Source organism: Etheostoma cragini, chromosome 4 (assembly GCF_013103735.1).
Source record: "Etheostoma cragini isolate CJK2018 chromosome 4, CSU_Ecrag_1.0, whole genome shotgun sequence".
Classification (NCBI taxonomy): Eukaryota; Metazoa; Chordata; class Actinopteri; order Perciformes; family Percidae; genus Etheostoma; species Etheostoma cragini.
Window position 1 is genome coordinate 20264933 of NC_048410.1, and position 22036 is coordinate 20286968.

Sequence of the window (22036 nt, forward strand, 5' to 3'; positions counted from 1 at the left end):
GACGTCAATTACTAGAAACAAGTCTTATCTCCAAAGCCCTTAACCCTTTCTCCAGTTACCAACTTTGGCTCTCCAATACACTGCTAGCTCTAAACACATTAGTACATATTTCAGTTGGAGGTGACAAATGTGTTGAATTATGATTTTGCTCAGAAAGAGGATAAGGGATGACAAATTGGGAAAAATAGAAAATTGGATGGCGTGATGTGTAATGCTGAATTTTCTATACCTACATGTTTATTTTTGTGTTTTTTCAAGGAACACATATAGTTAAAAATACTTGCTGAGAAAATTTCCTATCCATGTTGTTGTAAAGTCTTTCCTTCATCAACCGCTTTACACGCCAGAATAGGTTGCACAGGAAACCGGTGCCGATGGCACAGTACACCCATTTATAGGCAGATCATTACCAAGACCCCATGCCAAGTAGACCTAAGGCTTGTGAGCAAAAGTTTACTATTCTATTGCTCTGAAATGCTTAATGTATGAAATGGATCCCTCTGCTCCAGACCAGTCTCCTGATTCATGATGTATCATATCTCCATTTTTAGAAAGAGCTAAATAACTTTGTATACTCTTCTTGTTCTGCAAGATGCTCTTTAACTTGTTGAAGATCCAACTGTTGTTGAACATCCAGTCCATCCAACTCGCTTTCGCATTTGCATTGGCTGGAAGCAGCTATTATAGTCCCCAGTGGCCTCTGGTTGTCCTGAGAGGGTCCTATGTATAGTCAGGCTGAAGCTAAAGGCAGGGTCTGAGCAGTGTGTGGACAGACACCAGTGCTCTTCTACCATCCTGTGCCCATGTGCACTGACAGCTGTCAACTACCTCGGTCGTCACCTGTCTTTTACAGAGACCCACACACGGACCTACATGGATGCGTGAACACACACTGACACAAAGAATATTTTCTTTGCACAAATGCATGCACACAAGCATACGTGCCTAAGTAGAAACACACACATAGAGTCCAAGCTTTTGGCTCAAGCTCTTACTCCGGTTTATCCCTCCTGATCCCACTGCCCTTTCCTTTTTATGTTTGTTTCATTCATATTCTCTCTCTCTCTCCCTCTCCCCCTCTCTCTCTCTTCCAACCAAAGCTGGGGATACAGAGTGCCAGCCACCCATGAGATGAGCGATTTAGTAATTGTGCAGCTGGCAGCCCAGGCATGGAGGTCTTTGCAGCAGTAGTGGACACTGTGGCATGCATAGGCATAAAGGCAAGTCCAGTGGGGAAGGGAAAGAGAGAGACAGACAATCAGAGACAGAGTGTAAGAAATGGACCAGCGGTAATTTATGGAAAAGAAATTTAAGAAAAATCAATAGACGTAAAGAGAAAGTGAGGAAAAAAAATGAGTGGGTGCAGGTTCATTTTTGTATGTGGGTGAAGGCTTTTGAGTTTTGAAGAGTAGCAGCAGTATTGGCAGCATGGGAGAGACTGAACAAGGAAAGTGGAAGGGGGGGGCGGAGATTTGAAGAGAAACGGAAGGACGGGCGTGGAAAAGCAGCAATTACTGTAATTAGTAGACCAGCTTTAGTAAGGCACTGACAATATGTCACCTCTCATTATAACCCAAACGCAAACACAGCAGCCTAATGCAAGGCAGCAACCATTTTCTAGACAGTTCCCTAAGTCAATGCAGATTTTGTTCTCCCCAGTCACACTCGGCTGCATATCATTGACTTGCCAATACAACATGGGGTTTTGGATTCAGAATATAGAGTCCAGTTGAGAAGAGAGAGACACAAACAATAGCAAGGTCCAACTAGCATGCTGCCGGAGTACAGGAGGCAGCCAAACAGAAAGCAGCAAGGATCCTTAAACTACATGGGGACCGATTCATTCAGATGGAGGAAATGTGTTAGATGTTTGTGCAGAGGTGGTTTGAATGAAGAATGACATGTTTTGGTTCGTTGGAATTGATGTTTGGACAATCATGGCACCATAACTGTATTGTGCTTTGAAACTGTAGGCGATTTGCAATTTATAGACTTTAATAACACATGGTTGCTCATTGAACATAATATTTTATCTATAACAATTACTGACATATACAGTGTACAACTTAACTGGAAACGTTGAAAGTGCATTTTAAATTGCAAAAATATTTATTATTGAATGTTTGCCTGCTTAGCAATCTCAACATTTATGAATATTTGCACAACTTCCATGATCCAGGACACATAGTAACCCTTTTGCACTGCAGAGGAAACAATTGTTTAGTAGTTTTTGCATTTTATTTGTATTTTGCAGTAAATCAGCAAACAGGTCATTAAAACTGTACCATTGCTAGATAAACACTACATAAACAGACACGTTTTCTGTTGTGCCTTTTTTTTTCACTCGTCTGTGACATGGCACAGGGCCGCTGAGCCAAGTGACTGTGACAAATTGGGATTGGAAATGACAAAATAGGCTATTTAATAAGCATGGTGGCGGGGATTGGACTCTGGTGTCGGGTTCACTCGAATAAGCACACTGTCTGAACTCGTCCTAGGCCTGGCTTTGATGGCAGCTTTTATCCATCTTATGGAGAGATTCTGGGAACAGAAGATGGTACAGGGTCTGTCTATCTATGTACTGTGTGTGTGTGCTTTAAGCTGTGCATGCTTGTGTGTGTGCATAGGGACATTTTGGAGTTAATGCAAAATCAGTGCTCACATCAATCTGAGGCAGAGATATACTGTGGCGAGCGAGTGGGCTCTGGGGGGGGTATTGGAGTAAATGTGACCATGTGTTTACCTCAGGCTATTAAATTCCAAATATAAACTCCTTCCCTCAGATAGTAATCATCTGTGCCAGGTTTTTCTTTACTGTGACCACTGACATGAGAAGTTATTGTTATAAAGAAATGCAGCAACATTTCTTAATGTCACCAGGCTCAATTGAGTTCTCACATGTACTGTATATGTGTAAGAATGTGCAGAAAACTGAGAAGGTTAATGAAACATCATACATCTCAGAAAATAACTTTTAAAGTAATACAGGATGGAACTACAAAAGACTATAACGGGATGGTTAGATGTATGATATTTATGATGCTGAGACTGTTGAGCAGGTAAAAAAGGAAAATACGAGAACAAATGGAGTGGAGTGCAAGAGAAGAAAAGGAGTTAGAAAGACGGTGTGGATGGGCAGACAGCATAAGAGATGATAGAAAAATTGTAAGGGCAGGGTGATGGAAGAATGGTTTTAGAACTTGTTGACAGTGAGTTTGACAGACAGAGAAAGACAGAGAAGGCAAATAGGTGCTTGGAATATAGAATAAGATGGCGGGGAAGTTAACTTATAGCATGATGGATGATGGAGGGACAGGGAGAGTGTCTGCGTGGCGTAAAGGCTTGCAAAATTAAATGTGTATACTTAAGTTTGCATTAATTTTCTGTGCATGTGATTGTGTGTACGCGGTTGTGTCTCTAATTCTGAGTGACTCTGAGTGAGTGACTGCCAGTATCTGTGTGTGTGTGTGTGTATGTGTGTATGTTGGTTTGCATATCAGTTTTTCATCATTATACCATCCTTCCAGGAAGGAAAACATGTCAGTGCAGCAGGAGAATACTGCATTTTTGACTAGCTCCAACACACACAAATGTTTGTGAAAACATGAATTACGAATTAAAGCATTTACTGCTAATACGCAAATTGAATCCTACGAGGACATTTATATGTGTAGAGACTGATTTATCATTTACAACCAGAGTTAAACAATGTTTCTGTGAAAAACACTAAAGCAGCCTCAGTAATTTACAGTACTCAAATGCACTCCACACAACTCTCTGAAGTGGCAGCTAATCTGATTGGTTGGGAAGGCACAATTGAGAGGAGAGCGGGCTAATGGCAGATTGGAGAGGGAGAGAGCCAGAGATAAGCTTATCAGAGAAACTTGTTTTGGAAACAAACTCAAATTGGCCACTGACCAATCAACAGAATATTGAACCTTAAACTAGCTGCAGAAAAATACAATGGAACAACAATGGATAAAATTGGCTTCAGATTCCATTTATTTCATTTTCTGTTGTTCGGTTAGTTCTATTGTGTGTGTTTTATGCTGCAGTTTTCTTTTTTTCTTTATTTCATACATTCTTTAAATATAAGCTTCCCAGAATTTGGGTCACCTTCCTCCCCCCCACCCCCACCCCCATCCCCCTCCGTGTTGTATTGACCCCAATCCTCAACAACTGATCAAATCTGTTTCAAACATGAAACAAAATATTGAATTAATTGCCATGAAACAGTACCGACCAGTTGTGTTTGTTTGATACAAAAAACACATAACATTACAACAAGCTATAATGTAGATGGAAAACAAATACATACGTTTCTCAGTCTATAAAGAAGGATTATTTCTAAGCAGAATAAAAGATGCAGACAACAATATGTATTTGGGATAATTCTGTCATAACTTACTTGCTGCTTTGAGAACCGTGTTGCATAGAGCATCTTGGCTAGCTGCCTCACACAGCTCTGTCTTTATACTGCTTTTCTCTCTTTTGAGGGCACTGTCACTATAAATAACAATGTATAACAACCATTATGAAGATATATTTTTTAAGGTATACTACATTAACCTTACCTAACCATAGTCACCAACTAGCCCAGTAAAGAAACTAAATAAAATCAACATTTAACACATTTTAAGCCCCAAGACACCCGATATAATGTGATAAAGCCAGTAATCAACAGTATGTAAACCCACCTTATATGAACATAAACTAACAGTCAATAAACATATCATAGTTTCAGGCAAACATCTACAGTAAACCAAACATTCTGCTGTGTCAATCACCCACATAACGATAAAGAAGAAGTATCTTTAAACCATGTTACACTTTGAAAATGACATCATTATTTGCTGAAGAGGCGTTTGGCATGTTCTCTTGAACAAAAGTAATTGTATTTTAACAATATATAACAACCACTTCAATCATTAAACTACCTTTTAGTAGGGCTGCACAATTAATCAAATTTTATTCGCGATCACGATTTCGACTTCCCACGATCAAATTTGCGTGATCGAGCGTTTTTTTTTTTTAAGCATCATTTCATAGAACGCTCCGTTTTTTTTTTGCATAGCGCATCTACCGCTCTGTAAACCCGTCTGCTCATGAGCTAATCAGTTGTTCCTGCACCGCGCAGCTTAGTTTCTAGATGTAGACAGTCACAGAGGACAGAGGGACGGGAGGAAAACTCAACAGATAGCAGTCGCTTATATATCAGTTTCAAGGTTTACCAGTTTACCAGTAAACGCAACATTTTGTCCTGTCTGATGTTTTTCAGACAACAGCAGTGAGCCGTGCTTGTCGGTGCTAGTAGCGTCTGTTAGCTGTTAGCTCCTCTAGGACACACCGGTGCTAATGTCCTTGCATCCCCTGCAATGCTGTTTATATGGATATGGTTTAATTTTGCGGCACATGACCCATTTCGTCTGTAAAGCCGTGCCTGTGTTGGATCTCTCCTCTTACTCTCTCTCGTCTACTCTCCGCGCAGCCCCGCCATACAGTGGCCGCCGGTCCACACTTCTGACATTTGTCTACAGTTTTAATTGTTATTAACACAGCTGTATATTGTTAAGTATGAGGGGCAAACCTGTATTGGTACCAGTGTTTACGCTGGTAACTCTTCTACCACGGCCGCCATGGCGAAGAACACTGAAGAAGTTATTGAATGCAAATAACTTCAGTTGGTAGAGTAATAGCGTGTGAGACGGAGCTGCTGGACCTGGGCCAGACATGTGACCCATGACCAGAATATCATAGTTCATAACAATGCAGCGCAATGACGATACAGACATTTCATACACACAACGTGTGTATCTGCCGTTCAACTCGTGCTGGACCCGTTCATAAGGAGTCAGCCGTCTCTCTGTGAGTAGCGTCCATCGCAATCCCTCTCGCAGTTATAAACAGCCTATGTGACGATAACATTTGTTTTGATAAAAATCAACAAATAATCGTGAGAAAATTCGTGAGAACATTTTTTATCAAAATAAATAGCAAATCGTGATTACCATTTTGGCCATAATTGTGCAGCCCTACCTTTTAGGCAGTTTTGACTTTAGCACCTGAAAACATTTATTTGATTTAAAATTACTATTTTGTTTAAAATTATTATTTTATTTTGCATAATATTTTGTTTAGCAATTATTTAGTTATTTGTGTGTTCAATTATTGTTTTATCTTATATTTTCTCTCATATTTTTGTTCAGAGCAGCATGTCAGCCAATGGCCCCTGGTCGAATGCACACACACCCACACACATTGGTACACTGTGTGTGTGTGTGTGTGTGTGTGTGTGTGTGTGTGTGTGTGTGTGTGTGTGTGTGTGTCAGAGAAACAGAGGGCTCTCTGCCGGCCATTGGCCCCATGCCTATCAGTTTGCAGTGATCAGTCTTGCCTGGCTGTCGTCTGTCCACTGCCAGCTGTCAAAGGGCGTGCCCTGGGCATGCCCAATGATGAGAGGCTACAGCCATGCTTTAGAATCAATCCAGCACTCTAATAGGTCACGTATGGCTGCACAGAGCTTGCCAAAAGCTTTGGATTGGAGAATGACTAGAGCAGGGAATGGAGAGACATACTGGAGAGGAAAAAGAGAGATAGACAGGAAGAGACAGATATGTCAGCCATATTTTCATCATCAACAAGTTTTGCTAGCCACTGCAAGAAAGAGAAAGAGCAGTAATTGACATGTCACTAATCTGCCTTCGCTAGTGAAGGCTTCTGACTCCACTGTGATGCCAAAGTTTGAGTAGAACCAGAACACACTAACATAAATCTGCTTTTCTCCACCTCTAAATCCTTAGAGTTCCCTACTAAAAGGCCTACATGCAATCATGAGTAAATGTGTACACACTTAATGAAATTCCCCAAGCGGGGAGCCAGAACAGAAGGAGGAGATTCATGGGAAGAGTGTTTGATTTTGTTTTTAGATAGCAAACATTTGGTGCTGAGCAAATGTTTTAGTTTAGAGAGCAACTTCTGGGCTATTGGTGCACGCAGAAAATTATTTGACACAAATGCTTTCTAATTAAACATACTCAAACTGCAACTGCTCTACTGTAAGGAAACAGGGAAAGTGTAGATAGGCAAAAATGAATTAATTCTATCCTCCCAAAGCTGTTTGCCTTTGAGGCACAGAGGAATAAACAGTAGGCTTTTTGTTGCTTTGAAGTTATTACTCCACAGCTCAGAAATATCTAATTCAAAATGTGAAAAGAAATATTTTCTGATCAATGTAGTCAAGCACGAACTTAAGATGAGTTTTCTCTCCTTTTTTCCATCAAATATCATTCAAAGAGATTCACTAGTTTTGACCAGGTATTTAAATCAGGAGATACTTGAATTAGCATGGTTCACAACAGGTTGAAATGTTGAGTCTTCGGCGATTAACTCCATTGCAATGTAATAATTATAAGAGGTATTTTTAAGGAGTCTAACCAGTGGTGGTGGTGATGAATGACTGAAGGAAGAGCCTGAAGATCTGGATGGATGTGGTGTGAAACGGGGCTCCTGTTGGTGGAAGAAACCTGGGCCCTGGGAATTATGAGAACTGGACCAAAATTGGGTGGGGGGTTGCATTGATTTAGCCTGAAATGACAACTGACAGCAGTAGAGAGTAGAACAGATTGAAGGTTTGATTGCATCAACGCGTTAGCTCATGGAGGTTGTGGCAAAATCGTATTAGTTTGAAAAAAAGTTTAAAAAAACTGAAATAGTGAAAGGAACGCCAATAGTCAACTGATCAAGTTGGGAGAAAGAGAGGGGGAGAGAGAAAATGTATTATTTATATAAACTTAAGCTTCATATGATTTTTTCAAATTGACAGAAACCCTTAATTTCAATTTGTGTAATTGACTCCTACACAATGTGATGCATTTAGATTGAGTCATGACCCTTTAGAGTGGTCTATTCTGATCTATTGTGTATTAAATAGGGCATGGGTGCAAAATTGTACAGGTTTGCAAGAAGTGAGATAATTTACAGAAAGAATATTCAACAATAACAATCTCGTGTGTTTCTCGGTACACATTGATCTGCAAGCACCAGGCTTTTAAAAGGAACCTGCTTTTTTATTGTCAAAGTTCAGACCTGAAACTGTATTGTGTTAATAACCCTTGTGGCTGCAATGGTGTAGGCGTGTTGCTACAGGTAACAAGTATGTGAAATTAAATAAGATCCGGGATGTCCAGTTTGCAGAATCTCAGAAACACGGTTTTATACCCCTATCAGAAAGGACTTTACATCTCTAGAAAGTTACCATGGCAGCAATACTTTAACTAATTTATCTTGATGATTGCAAGAGGAACAGAAGAATTAGCAGAATTTTCCATTGCAAACACTGGGAAGTTTACCTGCAATCTGTGTGTTGCCCAGTGATGCTGCATTGCTGCATTTAGAGCTTGGATAGCGGGTCAAGAGCTTGCAGGATTGTGGGAGCGCTATCGTCAGTAGCCGTTGCAAAAAAAGCTGATGGAGGAGGGGTTCAAAGAAAGAGGCAGACAAGAGAGATTACTATCCCCAGGGTTCTTTGCATCTCTGGTGGAAGGCAACGTAGCGGACAGACAGGCAGTGATTTGACAGTAGGATGGTCTGTTTGTGAGCTACTACCTTGGCATATAGCGACTGTGGAACTGGAGACACGGAACATGTTGGAACTTGCTGTTTAACAACACAACAGGGGTGGCCTGGCTACAGAAGGAAACAGCTCTGTCTCTGCAGAGAATGATAATAGCGTGTCATCTCCACTGCCAGGCAGTGTCGATTGGCCATCATCCACTGCAGGGGCAAGTGGTGGATCTTAGAAACGGGCACAGGGAGGAGTCAGAAGAGCCCAGTCACATTCTGTTTTACTTGTGTCAGAGCAAAGCTGCAGAATTCTGGAAAATAGGCCTATCGCTGCCAACAAGCACACTCCAACTATTAGTGAAAGCAGGCAGCGGCATGTTCAGTGCCGAGGCACACAGTGCACCACTGGTGCTGATCTGTTTTGCCAATCAGCCCAGGGCACAATAGGGAGAGTCTGCCTGTGTCGAAAGACAAAGTTGTCTTTGACTGCTAAATTGTCTCTCTGGAGTTCAGTGTTGTTATGTCTAGTCCTGAATGAATGTGTATGGGGAATGGGGTCAGAGACAGCCATTTTTGGCCCCCAAATTATCTGAACAACTATTGGATGGATTGCCACGGGATGTGGTACACAAATTCATACCCTGCTCATTGTAATGACTTTGGCGATCCCTGACGAGAGCATAGCCCACACAGGGACGTGCAGCAGCACACAAACATGCAAAAGATTACAAATAAAAAATGTTACAATGTGAAATAGTATTAGGATATAACATGCTTGCACATTTTCACTTTCACACATGAGCAGATCAGTTTCTTCTCTCCTTCCTGCTCAGCAAATCCGCCATCATAATAGCAATGCGCCAAGGTACAAACACACCTGGCATTTAAAGTGAATGGGAGATGACTCTCCCACTCCCATTCCAATTGATTGGTTTACTGCATGTTACGCCCAAAACATACCTAGGATTAATCAAGTCACAAAGTACAACCCTTTTGAACCATACACATTTTACATTTCATTTAAAGCACTGTTGTGCTAGTAAAGCCTTGCAGAGTCTCTAGCTTGGCTGTATATTCTCGCAAGTCTGTATGTTACATTTCTGTAACAAATCAATCCCTGCATCAAATGACTGAATACACCATGTATGCAATAACATTACTGATATGGTATATGTGCAATTCCCCACATAGTTCCTCCATTAAAAACACCAACTGTGCCAAGTGAAGGATGCGGTCTAAGCTCTTTACGATGCTTCTGAACTGTTTGCTGTGGATACTGGACACCCCAGGAGCAGTTGGTTTCTAATACCACGGACATTGCCTTGACCAACAGTCTGAGAAGGAATTATTTCCGGAAGCTGCAAGCACGCTACAAGGCAGGAGGAGAGTGAGATTAGAAGTCCTATCCCAGCCGGCAGAAATACAATAGGTTAAACCACCTGCTGGCCTGGGGAGCTTTTCTTCGACTGGTCTTGCAATCTTCCTTTCTTGAGATCATAAGGTCAGAGACATACTAAATGTTATTGTTTCTCCTTTTTCAGTCACCCGCTTTTTGTTCTAAATGTTTCAAAGAGACCATTAATCACCCTCACAGCCACACACACACAGTCTGTCTCGTTCCCTCCTTTAATCTTTCACTCATTATTTCATTTTTCAGTTGTTTCTTTCATTCTCTATTTCTCTTGCTTGTTCTCATTTACCCTCCCTCTAACCTCTCTTTCTTTCTGTGTCTCTGCTCCGTCAGCTCTGTCTTTCTGTCTAACCTCTGTGAATGTTTCACAACAGCAGAGGACCGTATCTGCTCCCCCCCTACCGCTACCCAATGTTTGTCCGAAGTATTAGGGGGTTGTTGCCTTATTGGATAGAATTAATTGATTAATACTTTTATCCAATTAGTGCTCCCTCATGCAATTAATCAGCTGGCTGATGTTGGGGCCGCTCCGTCAGTTGGACGAAAGGCAGACAGATGCTTTGGGTCTTGTGTGTGACGAACAATGACCTCTTTCTCTCTCTCTCTCTCTCTCTCTCTCTCTCGCACTCTCTCTCTCTCTCTCTCTCTCTCTCTCTCTCCCTGTGTCCATCTCTTCTTCCCATTTTACACACACCTGTTTTCCTTTCCTCTTTTAACTGTTCTCACATCACTCTTCAGCTCATAGCACATTGTTAAAATTCTTGCTGAACAGAGGAGTTGTTAGTGGAAAAACAGTTATGTTCAGATAATCCTAATGAAACCAACATGTCATGTCTTTTGTCTTTTGTTTCATGTCCATTGGTTTGTGGAGTTCTGCAATGAGTCGTTGAGTTTGTCGTTATGGGCGCAGCCATCCTGGTTGCAGATGTGAGGATTTTAGACGAGAGGGAGGAATGAGGGAGGAGCAGTTTACACTTTCACTGGCAATCACATCGAAGCCACGCCCTAAAACAACCCCTACTTTATTGCCAATTTTAAAATCAACCAGACCATAATTCAAAAGATGAACATCCTGCTGTATTGCAGAAGAGAACTAGCAATTGAGACCATAAACTCATTATGAAAATGTTTACTGAGGTAATAAATCAGGTGAGAAGTGGGTTACTTTCTCATAGACTTCTACAGAAACCGACCTCCTTTTGCAACCGCACGTGTCACTCTCTGCTGGAATTCAGATAGAATGCAGCTTTTAGTTACTTCCGCATTTGCAGCACTTCGCCAAACCGGATGCTCTGTCTATTGACTTTATAGAGTCTATGCTCAGAACACACAGAGGTAAAACAAAATTAAACAGAAAGGTGGTGTCTGAGGATTTGTTTGCTTGAGGAGGTTTCCTTCCTAATTCATGGTTAATTGCACATTCAACACTATTCATGCTATATGAAATTAAAAGAAGATGTCATTCTAAACCCTGACTGATTTTGAGGCTCAGAAGGACCTTCCAAAATTTCAAGTACAAAACATTTAAAGATTCAGACCAAATTGCAATTAGAATATCAATTTTCTGTTTGTGTCTTGCAGGTTTGTCCTATTCCTGCCTTCGAGTCACTGATGGAGTTGTCATGATGGCCAATGAAATACCATAGGACCTTTGAAGAATGAACTTTCCGAAACCACTGGATTGTTCTGGAGGGAAAAACCATTGAAGATCAAACAAAATCACCAACAGTAAAATTAGTTGGCCTTTTCTCAGTCCAAGGATTCTGCTTCAGGAGGCAAAAATAGTCATGACTTTTTGAGGAACTTCACTACAGAAGAATTTTCTTACCAAAAAAAGTTCAATATACTTATTTTAGACCGCTTAGTATTAAACCACCTGAGACTACGCACCAACCATTGGCTGTGACATGGTTAAAAGTATATTCAGATGTACTGTGTGTAAAAAACGAGTCAAGAATGGATGGACACCATTACTCTTCAGGGGCATGTCCTTCACGGCTATTGTATGCCTATTTTCCCCTCGTTTCCCCACTGATCAGGGAGATAAGCCAGTAAAATTTGTTTTTCTTGCCTTCAATATTTCAGCTTGAAAGACAGAAAACAAGTCTGTTTGTTTCACTACTTTAGAACAGAATTGGACAAAGGTGCTTATAAAAGGTTGGGCAGATACTCTCAGAGAATCAGAATGACTGACATGTTACAATACAAACAGATACTCTGCAGGTGGTAGGAAGCCAATATGCACCACGTTGTGCCCTGTGTTCAGCAGATAACCTCCGCTTTATTTGTGATCCCATGGATTAACTTTCAAGTTCTTACAAAAAAAACTTTTAAGTTTGCCCTTGTGGACTTTTATTTGGTATAAAACTACAACCAAACAACCTTCTGTCCACATGCACCTTTTATGTTACATGTAGACCCAGGCTCAATTTCTTCCTTTTTTTCTTTTCCACTTTTTATTTTTTCAAACAAAATGGCTCCTTCTTGGACAGCAGGAGCTTGGACACTTTTGGCAGCATTGGGTTTTCTTAGCTGCTGTAGTTTTGGCTGGTGTGAGGCCTCAAGGACTAGTGGTTCGACCTCAGGAGGTAGTAGACAGGAGGAAGGACCCTCGTCATTGGAAAGAGTGAAGAGAGGATGGGTGTGGAACCAGTTTTTTGTGGTGGAGGAGTACACAGGCACAGAGCCGCTATACGTAGGAAAGGTAAGACATTTCATTTTATAATGTAAATATTAAAAAAAACTTTCCAAACAAGATGTGATTCCTTTAACTGAAGGGATTTAAAGTTAGGATGCAAATGTCTGTATGCATCTGTTGCCAGGATGAAGACCTTCTTTTTTTTCAACATTTTAGTTTTTTTTTTCTTGGCCTTTACCTGTTTAAACTGTTCTTGTCCCAATGTATCAGAGGCCCTAAACCAAAATACACAGCAGACATGGCAGATAACTCTTTATGGATTGATTTATTATTTGAAGAGATACAAAAAAATGTTGTCAATCCTGTTTAATACATAGTGAAGCAGACAAGTTCAATAAGCCCGCTAAAAACTGTGCATTTAGGGTCATTGTTACTACAATAACGTGGTATTCCATTATTACTGTCTCCCGCTTATAATTGTATCTACCAAAGTGATTCAAAGGGGTTACACAGCCATATTTGAAAGATTTGAGAATGCCACTTAGTAAAGCCAGGCCAGTAGCTGTCAGTCCACCATAAATATATCTATAATAATCCAGTTACATAAAAGAGCATCTTATTTCATGAAATGACATTTGAAAAAATACAGAATGTTCCTTATTTTGCTAGTGTCCAATGCTGTATCAGAATTTTTCAGCACTGTCTGACACATCTACAACAACCTATATTATTGTTGTTAGTAATTTTCCATTACATTAATCTAACCTTAAGCACAATAATTGCTTTCGATGTGGAAAAAAACAAACATTAAAGGGATTAACTTTGAAAGGTCTAATCCTGTGCAATCTCAATTCCAACAATAACCACAACCTGTGCTCATTGCATTTGAGTTGCAGTTCAAACAGCGTGCTGCGGAGATTCTCCTGGTGACAATGGTGGTGTACAGCTAGACTGGAGTGTACAACAGTGTTAGCCATTCACTGTATAAGACATGTAACCCCCCCGCCCATTTCCAGCATTATCCATCCAGGTAATTGGTTTGCATCGCTCCGGGGGTTGTGACCTAGGTCGTATCTGATTTGTTATGACCAGGGATCAACCCGTGTTGACTGGCTTGGTTTGAGTTGACAAAAGAAGGGTTAAACAAAGGTCAGATAACTTTGGTCTGACACTGGTCATTAGTATAAAAGAGGAATAAAAGACACTAGCAAAAGCAATAAAAATACACGCTGTTCATGGGTTTAAAGGTCCAATATGTAATGTATTTACTGTATTCAATCAAAAGAAATTACCACAATATGTCATAAATTATTAAGGAAACATGATAAATTGAAATACTATCTTCTCTGACAACAATGCTAAAGCCAGTATTTTTTTTCCTTTGACATTTCCATTCTGGGATGGAATGTCTGTCCATTTTGATACCTGGGTTGCCAGACGTGAAAGAAAAACACAAAAGACACACTGTGCTGGCTGCAGCCATGGTCGCAGCAACCAAACAAATTAGATGAACAGAGATAAATTAATTCTACCCGACCTAAAAAAAAAACTCTACATCTTACTGAGACATGACCAGAGACATGGTAAAACACAGGTAAATGTTGGAAATGCATTTAAAACATGGAGACAGCTTAGAGCCTAAAAGGACACAGAGTTGGATAATTACCTCCTAAACAGCTAAGCAAGGAGCTTCATTACTTTCTATCATGGCTAACGTAGTAGGGATGGGCATTTTCAGTAATTTCAACCTTCATGTGCTCGCATTAAATTATATAGAGTACTCAAGTTAGTTACTCGCATAAAAATTAGACAGGACCGGGCAAGCCACGGCTGTTTTCAACCACCGCGAGTTATGTGATATAACAAAAACCGCAGGTTTGAGTTCCTTATAATGGAACCATGCAGTTTACCTTTGGCTAAACAACTGTACAGCCTGCATTGCTGGATCGGCTTATGTTCTTTATAGGTTGCTCTGCAAGGCATGTAACGTTATTTTATGTTATGGAATTGAATTATTGTGGCTAATGTTACCATCGGCAGCCTCAAGGTTATGAGTTGTTGGACAGTAAGAGGAGTCCCACCTTGTTGCAAACTGGCATGCAACCATAATGTGTAATACAGTGTATAGCCGAGGTGTATAACGGGGGAGATTACTGGCTTTTACAAACATAAACGTAGCACAACCTAGCTATTCTTCTGCGTTGTGGACTAATGTCTTGCATCAAGCTAACGTTGACATTGTGGAATGTTGGGTTTAGCGTTTGCAACCTGGCAACCCGCGTGATGGGCCAGGTTAGACGACTCTTTCCTGTATTTTTTATTTCGACTGCAGTAACGAGATAGAGATCAAGGCCCAGTGGTTTTCTGCAATAAATCTCTGAAAGGTAGCTTAATGACATCATACTCAGATTCTGGTCAGAATTGGAGTCTGATTCTGCTCCATCAGGCTGTGATTAGGTGTGTGTTTCAACTAAACCAGGAAAGAAAATGCCACCTGCATTCATTTGGATAGACATACAACCAAACAACGCAATAGAGTATGTGACGAATGCCAGCTTATAAATACAAATTTTGCAGAGTCCCGTAGGAAAGACGGCAAAAAAATCTTTCCGATCGGCAAATGCCTTGATCGCGGTTCTCTGTTTCTCTTTTAAAATGAATGAGCTGTTGGTATCTTCTATAACAGTCCCAATGGCGGAATCCTCACATCTCGATTCTCCAGCGGCAGCCGTCTTTTGTTAACAAATTCCACTCAAGCACTTTTTGGTGACGTGGTTAATTACGTTACTGTTGACCGTCTATCCTATCGTATGAAGCCCACCCTGACAATTTGATTGGCCCGAACAGCTCTGGTTCGAGCATAGTTGCGCCACAACAGATAAAGTCCAGACCGAACTTCCCAACCTCAAGTGTAGTGGGCAGGGCTAAGTTTGGCTGCATCCAGGCAATCTCTAAGGTGCTCTATCACCAGTTAACAAGCAGTAAAACCCTTTGCCAGTGGAAAGACAAAGCTCTGTGTCCCCATTACATATCAAAACCTCAATACTGGCCCTTTTTTTAACACCATCTTCTGCTTTGTAAACCCCTTGCATGCCATAACTGTGACCTCGTGCAGTTGAAGAGAAGCAGCCATTTTAAAAGAGTGTCTACCCTCAGCTGTTAGAAGTTTTGTAATTCTTGTACAGCGTAGGAGTTACAGTGGTTTTGAGTTTTGTTTCACTCCCACATTTCTGTTGTCATTGTTATCTACAGATAGAAAGTGAACCTAATTGTTCTCTGATCCACTTTGCTTTGTTGTGCTGTAGAACCTCTGGAAGCTGTAAAAACCCATTGTTTTTTTTTATGCAAACTAAATACTTCCTGCTGATGCTTAATTTGAAAAGCTTGGTGAACCAATGGAAATGTCTAAATACTTTAACATTTAATACATACAGATTTTGACATTTCTTGGCATCAGCTTCAAGTATTACTAGTAGACAAAAGGATGGAAGGAATAGGAATTAAGCCCTTACTGTGAACCTTAATCCTTTATCTTATCAATAACCTTTTAACGTGCCATTTCCAGTACATACTGAAAACATCGACAGTGGGCCTGAATCCCAAGTTGTAATGCTTAGAAATAACACATAATTTAGCTGATTTACCTCAAGAGCTGTACCTGCATCTCCACCAGAAGAACCAAGGTCTAAATTTAGTTCCTTTGCCCTAGTTCCTGAATCACAAATTGGCTCTGCTGAAAGGAAGTACTTTCTGATCGCCAAGGAACTATCAAGGCAGATTTTACAGTTCGTTGGTCAAAGTCATCTCCCGGTGTGCAACTTTATTCACACAGAAGGCAACAAGAGAGCAAATGAGAGAAACAAAACATAATTTGTTGCTTATTGTTTCAATGTGATTAGCTATTAAAGCAAGAATATCGGAATATACGCACTCATATTGTAGTTACTTTGGAGTCAGGCACTCTTTGAGTTTTCAGACTCCTTTTCCACATTTGCATGTGTTCTTTGCATTTGGGCATTACATCCAGTCTGTGTTATTGTTTTGATGGGTGTGAAAACTGTTTAAAACCGAACCGTCATTTAAAAAAAATCCGTTATCAGACTAATTTGTTAGTTTTGTCACTAATTTGTACCCTGGTACTTTGTTTGATTCCTGTGGCCCCTTTGTTCCTGGAACAATTTGGTCAAACAGTGGTATTACTCATTGATGACAAACCTTAGCCATGCACTTCTCTTCGACTTTGAGGACAATATTTTGTGCACCAGAAATGTGATTATTGAATGTTGTTACTCTAATGTAATTATAGATAATGAGTACATGTCAAATTGAATCTGTTTGCTGTCATCTTGGTGCCATGTGTTACATTTGGGAATATTTTCCCTTCTTTTTTCCCCCTCATCTCGTTCACATCCCATTCATCAGCTGCTTCTCAAATGAACTTTATTGAGTTGATTAGAGTGGACAGCATGTACGATTTGATTGCCTTACATAGGACATGATCTGAAAAGACGGGATAATAATGCAGACAGCATGAGACTCAGCAATGAGTCACACACATCAATCATGTGATTCTATTGTTTCTAATCATTTAGACATGGCAATTGACCAGCTAATATTGCATCGGCATTTATTGAATGAAGATGTTCTACGCAGCAGGGTTGGGTGTTGCAGAATAATTACCCTTTAGCAAGTGTTTGTCTGCCATTGTGATTGCGCTGCATTCCTGCTGGCAAGACCAACAACATGGCCAACAGGCAGTGCTGTCTATCTGCTGGGGGCCAGAAAGATAGACAGAGAGAAATTGAGTGAAACATGAGGAAAGAAATGAAGGAAGAGAGAAGGTTGCAAAGGGAGACTGGAAGAAGAGACTTCATACACTGACATGTGATTCATTACAGGACAGGGGCCAGGGAAGTGAACTGATATAAAAGGGCTGAGGGGAGCTCGAGGGAGTGACACAGCAGTAGGCGAAGAGAGATGGTTTCATTAATATAATTATCTAAAGTTATTGCACTTCGTGCGACTATGGCATTGCCTAGTGCTATCAGTAGTATTAATGGTTTGTGTGAGAGTGGATGTCTGTGTGTAACTCTCTCTCACACACTCTGCTGACGGATTTTTGGTATCAACACTGTAAGTTGAGCAGTAGAGGATTAAAGCCAAAGAGTGTGCCTCTGTACTGGATAATTACGACAAGCTTTTTTTCATATTGCTTTACTCCAACTCAGCAAACTTGCCAAATTTGCTCCGTCTCACACTTTGGCTGCCACTATTCTGCTAATGACATCAGATTTACCAATAAAATGATCACTCGCATGACATTAAACTGGCAGCTTTGGTCAATACATTTAAATAAAAAATACTGAAAGGATGCACCTATATTTTGACAAAAGCTGGCAGAAATAAATCAATTTGAGGATGTGTGTGTGTGTGTGTGTTTGTGTGTGTGTGTGTGTGTGTGTTTGAAAGAGAGACTATGTGTGCTGCATGTGTAACTGCCTTTGTACAAATAGAACATAGTTCTGCAACAAAAACAGTATAGTTCAAGGGTTTTGTGTACAGTGTCTTTTTGTATCTATCATGGATGCATCTGGCATGGATTAATCTATCCTGTCTCAGCATTAGTATGTCCATGTGCTTCTTTGTCCCTATTTGTTAACTCTCAGCTTTCAAACTGCAGCCAAATAATACAGATGGCCTCATCCTTTTTGTTCACCAAAACTTCTCTCTTTCTGATGAGTATAAGTTTTGATTTATCTTGTATCACGTTCTGTGGTTCTAGTTATGTAGTTTCCGATTTGCTGGTTTCCCTTAACAACAGTTTGTGAGAGGAAATGAGGAAAAGAAGAGTTTAATAGAGAAAAACATTGTTGGAATATTCCATCTGTTTGATATTTTTCTGATTTAAGTATGAGTTCCTTTGTGATACCCGAGTAATCTTGGATGGTATAATTTGAATGCGTGGACACAGTCAATCAGACAACAGAAAAATACACATACTATGCATGTTAAATTAATTCTCACAAACTGGGATTAGTCAAATGTAGCTCCAATCTTCACAAGTCTGTAATCAAAAAGGAAGAAAACTGCAAAAGATGGGAGGAATGATTAATAAAAAAATAAGAACAACAGAAACCGTGGTACTGTTGGCCATGGTGTTTTATGAGCCACATTTCCTATTTTGAGGATTGAGAAAGCCTGTGTCCACTCTGCGGTGGACATCTTTGGAAATATTTTTTAAATAATACTTTAAATACTGATATTACCATGTTATGTATCTCGTTTCTTCCTATTTGTGTTTGCATCCTCCATCTTCAGCCTAAGCTTCTCTGTGCCTGCACCCCAGCACCATCGCCCCCTCATTTTATTTCTCTTTTTCCTCTGACTTTCTTCTCTTTCTTTTTTCTCCCCACTATGCTACCATTTACACTGCTCTCTCGTCTCCGTCTCCCATGGTCTGTACCCTTCTTTCCCTATAGCTCTCTCCACCTAGGCTGTCTCTGATACAGTCACCTTGTTAACACTTTGAAGCTGTTAAGATCAGAGAGCTTGACAAGCTGCAGTGAAATGTGGCAGGCCTACTCCTGATTACACAGACTTAAATATAAGACAGCCAATTTGCTCCCGCTTTGAAACCCTCAATAAAGGATTCAGTTCAGCCCACGTTCTGATATCACAACTGGAAATATAAAATTGTGCTTCACAAATGTCTCACCATTCTGTTCTATTCTTTTATCCTTTCATGTGATTCTGTTTCTAAAGTACACTTAATTGTGCGTAGAAGCCGGAAATTCCACCAGATGTACCTCATTTTGGCCAGATGTCCATTACCTTCCGCTTTGTTTGTGTTGGAATTTTAAACTCCGGTCAATTTATGAGGACTATGTTTAACTGCTTCTCACATCTCTGTTTTCTGTTGCACAAGCAAAACAAACTTTTAACCGAACACAGGTTTTATCAAAAAGTTCCTTCCTGAGGCTAATTTGCAGCGGCCCCATTCCTCCGTCCGGCGCCTAGCTCCGCCTGTGACGATTGTAATTTGGTTTTAAGAAACGCAAGAAAACCAGAGGCCATTTTTCTCCCATCTCGGAATTCTGTTTGATCTAGCCATACCCTCCTCCACAGCGTTGTGGTGGAAGGTCTGGCAATGTAAGACTGTTCTAATACCAAATCCCCACTATCCACTGTCTCATACATTTCCTTAAGATGGATTTGTGCTTCAAACGGATCAAGCTCATCTTGTCAGTGCTTGTGCACCTACATTTGGGTACATTACATTAATTTCCTACCAACCCACAAACTTTAAAATAAGACACCCCAGTCAGTTTTTTTGTAGGCTGATTTGATCAGAAAACTTGGGATTCAAAGGTTAACAAACCATTCAAATTTTGCTCCCCTTATGTTACATGCAAGCTCATTAGATTATACCGCCAACCATCTGACTGAACTACCTTCACAAACAGAGCAGACTGGGCTTCAAGAGACACACACTAAAACATAATAGAAAGAGGGTGAATGCTGATATATTCAGACAGACAGAAGAAAAAAAATGATGTTTCTTAAACAAAAGCATGTACAGTATAAAAAAACCCAAATACAAGTATGAACCTGAAAAAGGAGCATAATATGTTCTTTAACAAGCTTTTAATTTACAATCTGAAAAGCGCTGACTACAAAATAAGAAGGAAACTTTCCATCACTGCATGTGAGTCACATGTCCTATCAGCAGGTTAGCCTACAGTGACAGCTAGACACATTGTTATGACCCAAGGGTGAACCTTACAGGGCATTAACAAGCTCACGCTCCCTTGACTCACTCCATAGCCTTCCACTGTAAAGCCTAAGGCATTGCTAAAAATTACTTGCATTAAGCGTAACCTAAAGCCAGAAACTGAATCATGACTGCTAAGCCACTGTGACAAAATACACCTTTTTAGTTTAAAACTAATGTTGAGATGTTTTTATCAATTCACGACATCTTTTTGATTGCTTAAGCATTATTTTGACAGCAGAGACCAGTTTTTCAGAACACTACACACAATTAGCAGAACATCTCAGACCCTTTGCAAGATGAAACACTCTTGCAAAAACTATACACTAATTTATAAAATACATATTTTGTTACCATATGAAACACACATGTTTCATATTAGTTAATTCCATTTGAACCAGTTACACACTGCCACCTGTAACCTAAAACACTTTTAGCAATTCTACTTCTCAGCGATTAGAGTACTGTAAATGAAGTACACAGAAAAAATGCAAATATACAATAAGTTCACCAAAAAGACCAATGCCGCAGACTGAGGAAAATATAATATATTATTTTTCATTTCCACATAGCCGAATCAGTTGAATTGTCAACATGGAGAAACACAAGAAAACATGTCCCAGTTTTATATATATATTGTATTGTAAAACTGTAACATTGTTAGCTCAGCAAACAGACAGACATCAAATACTCTCACCAAACAAAGACAAGATGAATTACCTGTTTATTCAGAAGTTCAGGAGAAGACAATAACAACATGAAACTCACAGACCGTCTAAGAATAACTTGCCACTCTTCCAACAATCACCAACTTTAGTTAGGTAAAAACAAATCTTTAATTCACCAAGCTAGAAAATATGCCGGCTTCACACGCTGCATTTCCCCCCGCGTCTCTCTCCACTTGCCTGGCTGCTCGTTGCTGGCTCCGGCTCCTGCTCCTTCTCAGGAGGCGGACCAATAAATTAGCTAAATAAAATGACTGAACCCGCCCCAAAATTGCCCTGCTGGTCATGGATGCCTTTTCCAGTTTATCTTCGGGATACTGAAGAAGTTCTCCAGCAGATCTCTGTCCAAGTGAGAAGTAAAACCTTCATGCAGAGTAACTCACAAAAGGGCTGTCGTTGGGGACAATATCCAACAAAAACGGCCCACTTTTTTTATTCAATTCAGCAGAGTTATTCCGTGTCTCTTGGTATCTAAGGGCAATTTGGACAAAGGCCCCGCCAGTCGGTGTTTGCTCTTGGAAGCGCCGGTTCTGGTAGCTCCCCACCGTTGGCCATGTCCTCCCCGCTGCCGCCTTCTTGGCCTCTCCTTAGCTGAATATGGCTGAATATCTGAGTCAGTAAAAACATTGTAAAATGTACAGTGTAAAAAGACTCAAGTCAATAACATCCTCTTACAGCTGGAAACGTAGCTAGTTTGCAATACAAGAGAAGAGAACAAGGAGTGTACAGACGTAGAGCAGATTTTGCAGTTTTGGCCGGCTGAGCCCCCAGGTTTATATTCCTAACCCAGATAGATAGAGATTAAAAAATTGCTGAATTGTCCCTTTAAGTATACCAAATGACCTTTTCTTGTGTGCTACTTAACAGTGGATGGACAGACAATAAACGCTGGATGACTGTGATGCAAAAGAAAACTTAAAACTTCAACT

At 40.3% G+C, this 22036-nt stretch overlaps 1 protein-coding gene across 3 annotated transcripts in view; it reads left to right on the forward strand.

Moving 5' to 3' along the window:
• The window catches only part of LOC117943461 (cadherin-22-like), a 165037-nt gene that overhangs the window by 73960 nt on the left and 69041 nt on the right, over positions 1 to 22036 (forward strand). For all 3 annotated transcript variants that reach the window (XM_034869608.1, XM_034869606.1, XM_034869607.1), the window contains one exon: positions 11555 to 12677. In XM_034869608.1, the coding sequence (XP_034725499.1) occupies positions 12378 to 12677 (300 nt within the window). In that variant the 5' untranslated portion in view covers positions 11555 to 12377. The remainder of the gene's footprint in view (positions 1 to 11554; positions 12678 to 22036) is intronic.